Consider the following 9,262-nt stretch of genomic DNA (forward strand, 5'->3'; position numbering starts at 1 on the left):
TAGGGAAACTGCAGACAGTCCAGAATCTTTCAGCGATTTCCAACCACTTTTCTGCGGTTGGCATGGGCATGAATTCGGGACAGAGAACGTTCCAGAGAGCCCGGCAGGTGTCCGCTACAATTCCAGACAACGTGGAGATTCCAATCCGGTACTGGAAGTGCAGAGATGACAGGGTCTCTCCAGTAGCCAGGAATCTGTGACACAAAGAAAACAATAATTAATAATTTTTGTATACGTATTTTTTTTTACACACGTTACATTAAAAAAAAAAAAAAAAAAAATTCTGCAGCCTTTTTTTCAATACATGCCATCCAACAATTACCGCAGCTTGTAGTTACCGACATGGCAGAACTGTAATTCTGCCAGATTTGGAAGAGTATATGTCACAAGCAAGAAAATTCAGCAGACATTGGTTTACCAAAACTATGTACCTTAATGTGACCAGGAGCCGTTCCTCAGGAGTAATCGCACGCTGCGTGTCCTGTCTCCGGATGACTTCTTTTACCCGACCAAGCAAATAGTGAAAGGTTTCTTGGGTCATCCGGGTATAATCCGTAAATCTCTCCGGGTTTGCCTGTAGCTCGCTGTAGAGGGTGTGGTACGCTCCACGGCTCTCCCGGAGTTCAATAATGGGATGTATCCACATACGCCGCTGCTGCCGTCTTCGCTGCCTCTCTCTCTCCCTCTGTTCATGGCAAGCAACGGCATAAGCCTGAGCCGTCCTCATGTCCAGATCCAAGTCAAAGTAAAAGCTCTTCCAGCGCAGATCCATGTTCCTCAAGTCAAATGCAAGCAAATGTGAAGAATTCAGGTGTAAACTGGGTCTATATAAAGAATTTCCATAGACACACCTACTGATGTCCCATTGGTGGAGTGTGTTGCAAGAATTTTTCAAGGATTTTTTCTCCAGTTTATTGCGCACAAAAAATGCAAACGCATGAAAAACGCTTACAAACGCATAAAAACGCTGCGATTTTTTGTTGTAATGCGCAAAATACTGCTACAAAATAACGCAGCGTTAACCAGCGTTTACGTGCGCTTTTGACATGCATTTCATGTGCGCTCCAAACGCAGTGCAAAAAAACGCTAGTGTGAAAGTAGTCTTAAGGGGTTAAAATAGGGGACAACTGTTTTAAACATTGGTAGCTCATTTGGCTTTTGTAATATGCATTATAACATTTAGGCCTCATTCAGATATGTGTGATTTTTCACATCTGTAAAAAGATTTGAGTATCATCATTCATTTTCATTAGTGTTTTGTCATATTTCACCCCTGTTTTTCTAGCATAAAAAAAAATAAAGAAATTGCTAAGCTTCCCCTACACTTAGCAACGTTATAAACAGAGAGCACATGGACTGCGCACTGATTCTATATCTCGGATTCATACCCTTCTATGGGTAAATGTGATCCATGACACCTATCAAAAAATGGACATGTATGATTTTTTTATGTGGACTCACATTTCAAAAAACAAAAACCAGATATTTGAACATCTCTACAGATTATATTTTGGTACTTGTTAAATCAGTGAAAAGCAGACATCTGCTTCAGGATTCGTTGCTGGATCTAAATGATCATTTACCAACTGAAGTTTCAGCAGAAAAGTGGCCAAGACATCTATAAGAACTATATCAATGTCTTTATTCATTGAATGTCAATGTTCTTTTTTTTCCTTACAATAGGACAAATGCTTTTTTTCCTCATTTTTTTTCGCTTTTCAGTATTTACAATGTTTTACCAATAAATGTTGTTAGCCATGACAGCATGTTACAAGAATCCATGACTACTCAGAATCACATTTCTATGATGACTGGTTTCAGTCAATTTGACAACTCTGATACATTTCATATATGATTTAGGAGCTTTAATGTGGCAAGTTGCAATCATCCTGGTCCACAAGAAGCAATGCTCCTGACACATTGCTCAGAAAGCCTATTATTTCAGCTTGGATTATTGCACTGAAAGGACAAGAAGGGAACAAGTAAAAAGCAAGCAGAAATGCAGCATGATGGCTCAACAGTTGTTCCCCAGCACTGGCCTGTTTCCAGGCTACAGTCAGCTGCTCCAGATCTGACAGCAGTGGGCCATTAATGGCACATCAGGGCACACACAGCTCGCCCAGACAAGAACACCCTCCCTCAATGACACCCAGAAGAATCCTTGGCATCCTGTAACAATCGCCTTGGTAGCCACAAGGAAGAATGGCCGAGTGTGCCAATGCTTCATGCAATAGCAGAACATGCAGGCTGCCTACAGACTGCACAGTGCGGTGGGCGAGCAGCTCTTACCTTTAGAGGGTCTCCTCTGCTTTGTCTGCAGGGAGGAGAAGGTTCCCATCACTGCGCCCATTGTGCCACTTGTCTTTATTATTGAGAAATGTCGGCAGAATCCTGGTGCTCCTGCTCCCAGCTCGGTGTTCTCTCCTCCTCTTCTGACTCCCACTGTAGGCTCAGTGATTATGGACACCAGAGAAGGCAGCACAGCTGGCAGTCACATACACACTGCTGCTCTCTATGGATCCCACCTCCAAGCTGAGTCCACACATCGATGGTGGGGGTCTCCAGTGAGGAGTGGGCTCGTGTTCTGGGTACCAATGGCTGAGATTCTGCACCTCAGGATTGAGAGCATGTAAACAGGAGCAGAAGCTCCGAGGAATGAGCAGTCACACGGGTTGATGTTATGCAATGCAGGCTCTGCATAGAGATGGAGAGCTGCAAACGCAGGATTCCTCCATCACTGCTTAGCTCCAGAGGCGTATCTAGGCTTTCTGGCACCCGGGGCAAGAATTTGGTTTGGCGCCCCCCCCCCAATTACATATGCGACTTGCACAGTTAGTCAAGTACCCACGAGCTGCTCTCCCTAATCCTCTCAATGTTCAGTAAAAAGCTGAAAGCAGGAAGAGAAGCTCGTTGTCACAGGACCATAACTATGAAAATCGCATATGAGTGAAATGTCCATGTGATGACTACTGGAACCTGCAGAGCTGAATCCTGTCATTGCAGCTTCTGAATTCTCACAACGAATGCACTGCACACTTTTAGGATTCTCCCTTGCCGATGTACAGTCATGTCAGCACAAGTATGTGATTTATATACTTCTGGCCACATTCCGACTAGATGTGCCCGGCCTCACTCCGTTCATTTTCATTGAGTGAGGCCACACATGTCTAGTCAGCATGTGAGCGCATGTATGTAAATTACCAGCATGAGAGAATCCTGACAGCGTTCAGTGAGCACTGTGAGAATTCAGAAGTCTGCAGTCACATAGAATGTCTGCAGACTCAGCGCAAACCTGGACAACCCCTTTAATGTTCCTAACAAATAAAAACATGAGAATTAGTCAGTATCACAAATAATATTTACATCCAGGTACCTTATAGATGACGTCGTCTCTGCAGTCGTTCTCCTTTTCTTCTTCTTGTCCAGAACCCATGATGAGTTTTCTCATCCACAGCGGCCTCTGTAGACTTCCATCTTCTCCGGTCTTCTGCAGCAAATCCCCACACGATCCCCTTAAAGATAGAAGTGTCATTATAATGCTCCTGAATAAAAATATCTGCAATATACTGTCTCCTCACACTATTCCCCTCCCTCCTCATACTGTCTTCTCATATATTTACCCCCTCACTCTCTATACTGTCTGCTCACACATATTCCCGACTCCCCATACTGTGTCCACATACATTCACCCGTTCGCACCCCTTACTGTCTGCACCCATCCCCCATACTGTTTCCTCATACTCTTCATTTTGTGCCCTCAAATCTCCCCACACACATTAAATACCATCCCCACTCCAAATCCCCCATCCCTAATCCCCCACACACATTAAGTACCCCCCATCCCCACTCAATAACCCCTCATCCCTACTCCCAAATCCCCCCACACATTATGTACCCCCACTCCAAATCTCCCCACACATTATGTACCCCCACTCCAAATCCCCCCACACATTAACCCCCATCCCCACTCATTAACCCCCATCCCCACTCATTAACCCCTCCACACATTAATCCCCCATCTCCACTCATTAATCCCCCATCTCCACTCATTAACCCCCCAATCATTAACCCCCATCCCCACATTAATCCCATCTCCACACATTAACCCCCATTCATTAACCCCCATCCCCACACATTAACCCCATCTCTACTCATTAACCCCCACAAATTAACCCCCATCTCCACTCATTAATCCCCCATCTCCACACATTAACCCCCATCTCCACACATTAACCCCCCACATTAACCCCCATCCCCACATTAATCCCATCTCCACACATTAACCCCCCATTCATTAACCCCCATCCCCACACATTAACCCCATCTCCACTCATTAACCCCCACACATTAACCCCCATCTCCACTCATTAACCCCCCACTCATTAACCCCCATACATTAACCCCCATCCCCATACATTAACCATCCCCACATTAACCCCCATCTCCACCCATTAACCCCCATCCCCACATTAAACCCCATATCCACTCATTAACCCCCATCTCCACTCATGAACACCCCCCATCTTCGGTGGTTCTTCAGCTCCACAGAGGAGCACACTTACCACCAGCGTTCGCTCTGGGCGCCGGGAGTGACGTCAGCAGCGTGATCACATGACATGTCACGCTGCTGACGTCGCTCTGACCCGGCGGTCAGAGCTTCAATTGTACTGGCGTCTGTATAGACGCCAGTACAATTGCTGCCTGGGAGTCGGCGCGGCCTCCTTCTCTGCGCCGGCTGTCAGCTTGACAGCCGACACAGAGAACCGCCGACTCCCAGGACTGGTAGCGGCAGAACGCAGCCGCCGGGGGAGAGACACAGCGGACCGCTGCATTAGGCGGCCGGGCGGCCCAACTGCGCCCCCCTGCTGCCTGCGCCCGGGGCAACTGCCCCGGCTGCCCCCGCCTGGATACGCCTCTGCTCAGCTCTGATGTGTTCCATTGCTTCAGATTTAGGTTACTATCACTGCCAGGTTTTATTTTTCATATAAATTTAGTATCCGGTAGAGCTCTGCAGACATTGTGATCACTCATTGTGCCCATTGGGACTCACAATTTACATGACCTTTTAGGCTATATGCACACGTAGTGGAACTCTCGCGGACGTTACCTTGGGAATTCCGAAATTCCATTCCACGGGAAAGCCGCATTTTAAATTCCCGCATTTTCCTGCGGAAAAACTAGCGATTTGAAAGCGTAATTAGCTTGCAGAATGCTAACGTTTTCCAAGCAATCTGTAGCATCGCTTGGAGAACTGATTGACAGGTTGGTTACACTCGTCAAACAGTGTTTGACGAGTGTGACCAACTTTTTACTATTGAGGCAGCCTATGCAGCAACAGTAGTAAAAGATCTAATGTTAAAAATAATAAAAAAATAAAAAATCGTGTTTTTCTCACCTTCTGACGTCCCGCCCAGCATTACCGATCATCACGATGCTCCCGTTCCCGGTAATGACTTGTGAGACCTTTGATGATGTAGCGGTCTCGCAATACTGTAGCGGTCATACGAGACTGCTACATCATCACAGGTCCTTGCCGCAAGGCATTACTGGGAACGGGAGTTGGTGGGAGCATCGTAAGGCTGCGCGGGACCCCGGAACGTGTATATAACCCGAGTTTTTTATTTTAATTCTATTTTTGAACAGGGATGCGGTACCCACAGCCTGGAGGAGAGTCTCCTCTCCTCCACCCCCTGGGTACCATCCGCAAATATTCTGCTTACTTTTCGCATGGTGGGCGTAGCCACATGCGGAAAGTAAGCAGAACAATGCATTCCTATGTGGGCGGAATCATCGCGATTCCGCAAAATAATGAGCATGCTGCATATTTTTTCGCGATGCTATTCCACCGCGGGAAAATCCGCAGCATTAGTACAGCATTGCAGAATCCCATAGGATTGCATGGGATGCTGTATTTTTGCATTTTCGCGGCAAAATCATGCGTTAAAAACCACCACAAAAACACCACAACGTGTGAATGCAGCCTTAGAGTGGGTGAAGAAACCATAGTATCCAGAAGAAACCCTACAAACAAGAGGACATACTGGTGTTGCCGGGTTGGATTTGAACCCAGTCCATATCTATAGTGTTAAAATGGTTTTTATTAAGATTTTCAATAATCGAGAGTAGACATCACATCACAAATATAATCATAAACAGGTGAAAAAATATTTAGGTTCATATAGTAAAGAATAACGACTGTGGCTTCTTAAAATGTACACATTGTTATTCCATTGTAGGAAACTAGTAATGAATTTTAGTAAATAAAGTGCTTCTTTACTAAGACCGATAACTGGTTGAAATGCGTCAACATTCCCACTGCTCCTGTTGGTCTCGTGATATTTAAACACTAACCGACGGGGTCACACTAACCGACGCAAAATACGGTCCGTAGTTTACAGGCGTAATACGGATGAATGACCCCTAAATAGTGCTCCGTATGTCATCCGTAAGCAAGGTGTGGTTGCGTATTTTGCGCATGTCTGCATCCATATGTAATCCGTATGGCGAGATTTTCTCGCTGCCTTGCAAAATGGACATATAATGGAGCCCTATGACAGAGTTTCTAACAGAAATTAAATAATAGATATAGACACATAGAATGCATATATATATATTTATATACACAAGTCATTGAGACAAACATATATATATATATTTATATTTCACAGAGTTCTTCATAGCAGAATAGCCGTTAATTGAATTGCCGGCTTCTATCAAATCATTCCCCAACCCGACATGAAATGACACATGGTTTACATTCAGTAAAGCATTTCATTTCATGTTTTTTAATATGTCCCTGACTAATAATTAGATGAGCGTTTGTGTGCAAAATTTGGGAGTTGTTATTTTAACCCCTTTCTGCCATTAGACGTACTATCCCGTCCATGTGCCCTGGGACTTAATTCCCAAGGACTGGATAGTACGTCTAATGCGATCAGCGGCACCCACGTGGTGAGCGCAGCTGATCGCGGCCGGGTGTCAGCTGATTATCACAGCTGACACCCGGCACAATGTGTCAGGGACGGTCACGGACTGCCCCCGACACGTTAACCCCTCGTACACCGCGATCAAACACGATCGCGGTGTACCGGGGGTTAAAGGGAAGCATCGGCAGGGAGGGGGCTCCCTCCTTGCTTCTTTGAGCCCCCCACGGCAGCGCAATGTGCAGCGCTGCTGCAGGGGACTCCTTCCTACAGGCCCCCGGATCCAAGATGGCGACGGGGGCCTTCGGGGGCCTGTAGGGAGCTGACTTCCTTACTGCCTGCAAAGCGCAGGCATGAGGAAGTCTGCAGAACTGCCTGTGAGAGATTGTTGATCTGTCACAGGACAGTGATGTCCCACCTGGGACTATGTAATAAAGTAAAAAAAAAAAAAGTGTAAAAATAATTCTAAAAAAATCGCTAAATAAATTAGTAAAAATATTCCCCAATAAATTCATTTTTTGAAAATAAAAAAATAAAAAAAAAAAACAATAAAAGTACACATATTTGGTATTGCCGCATCCGTAACGACCCGCCCTATAAAACTGTCCCATTAGTTAACCCCTTTAGTGAACCCCTTAAAAAATAAAAATAAAAAATGAAGCAAAAAGTAATGATTTATTATCATACCACTGAACAAAAAGTGCAATAACGCGCGATCAAAAAGACGCATATAAATATCCATGATACCGCTGAAAACGTCATCTTGTCCCGCAAAAAATGAGCCACTATACAGCGTCATCCGCAAAAAAATTAAAAAGTTATAGCTCGCAGAATAAAGATGCAAAAATAATTATTTTTTATATAAATTGTTTTCATTGCAAAAAATCGACAAAACATAAAAAAAGACCTAAATGAGGTATCGCTGTAACCATACTGACCCGAAGAATAAAACCACTTTATCGATTTTAACGCACGCGGAAAGGTGTAAACGCACCCCCCCAAAAGAAATTCATGAAACGCTGATTTTTGTTCATTCTGCGTCCCAAAAATCGGAGTAAAAAGCGATCAAAAAATGTCACGTGCCCGAAAATGGCATCAATAAAAACGCCAACTCGTCCCGCAAAGAATAAGACCTCACATGACTCGGTGGGTCAAAATACGGAAAAATTATAGCTCTCAATATGTGGTGATGCAAAAACTATTTTTACAATAAAAAGCGTCTTTTAGCGTGCGACAGCCGCCAAACATAAAAATCGCCATAAATAGTAAATCAAACCCCCCCGTTATCACCCCCTTTGTTAGGGAAAAATAATAAAATAAAAAATGTATTTATTTCCATTTTCCCATTAGGGTTAGGGTTAGGGTTAGGGCTAGGGTTAGAGCTAGGGCTAGGGTTAGGGTTAGGGCTAGGGCTAGGGTTAAGGCTAGGGTGAGGGCTAGGGCTAGTGTTACGGCTCAGATTAGGGTTAGGGGTGTGTTGGGGTTAGGGTTGGAGTTATAATTGGGGGGTTTCCACTGTTTGGGCACATCAGGTGCTCTCCAATTGCAACATGGCGTCTGATCTCAATTCCAGCCAATTCTGCATTGAAAAAGTCAAATAGTGCTCCTCCCCTTCCAAGCTCTGCCATGCGCCCAAACAGTGTTTTACCCCCACATATAGGGTATCAGCATACTCAGGACAAATTGCAAAACAACTTTTGGGGTCCAATTTCTCCTGTTACCCTTAGGAAAATAAAAAATTGGGGGCAAAAATATCATTTTTGTGGAAAAAAATGATTTTTTTATTTTCACCCCCAGGCGGTATAAACTTCTGTGAATCCCTTGGGGGTTGAAAGTGCTCACCACACATCTAGATAAGTTCCGTGGGTAGTCTAGTTTCCAAAATGGGGTCACTTGTGGGGAGTTTCAATAGTTTAGGTACATCAGGGGCTCTCCAAACGCACATGACACCCGCAGACCAATCCATCAAAGTCTGCATTCCAAAACGTCACTACTTCCCTTCCGAGCCCCGACGTGTGCCCATACAGTAGTTTTTTCCCACATATGGGGTGTCAGCGTACTCAGGACAAATTGGACAACAATTTTTGGGGTCCTATTTCTCCTGTTACCCTTGGGAAAATAAAAAAATTGGAGACTAATTGATAATGTTTGTGGAAAAAATACGATTTTTTTATTTTCATGCCTGGGCATTATAAACTTCTGTGAAGTCCTTGGGGGTTCAAAGTGCTCACCACACATCTAGATAAGTTCCATAGGGGGTCTAGTTTCCAAAATGGGGTCATTTGTGGGGGGTTTCCACTGTTTAGGTACATTAGGGGCTCTCCAAAGGCAACATGACA

General features: G+C 44.6%; 1 protein-coding gene across 3 annotated transcripts in view; it reads right to left on the reverse strand.

Moving 5' to 3' along the window:
- Nucleotides 1-2,793, reverse strand: part of LOC141087864 (A-type potassium channel modulatory protein KCNIP1-like) — a 1,937,055-nt gene extending 1,934,262 nt beyond the window's left edge. Inside the window, exon 1 of one of the 3 annotated variants that reach the window (XM_073573691.1) lies at nt 2,290-2,793. In XM_073573691.1, the coding sequence (XP_073429792.1) occupies nt 2,290-2,350 (61 nt within the window). In that variant the 5' untranslated portion in view covers nt 2,351-2,793. The remainder of the gene's footprint in view (nt 1-2,289) is intronic. The other 2 variants (XM_073573690.1, XM_073573689.1) reach the window with 2 other exon arrangements.
- Nucleotides 2,794-9,262: the final 6,469 nt, after the last annotated feature.

Source organism: Dendrobates tinctorius, unplaced genomic scaffold, assembly GCF_039654945.1.
Source record: "Dendrobates tinctorius isolate UK_male_01 unplaced genomic scaffold, ASM3965494v1 ptg000036l, whole genome shotgun sequence".
Taxonomy (NCBI): domain Eukaryota; kingdom Metazoa; phylum Chordata; class Amphibia; order Anura; family Dendrobatidae; genus Dendrobates; species Dendrobates tinctorius.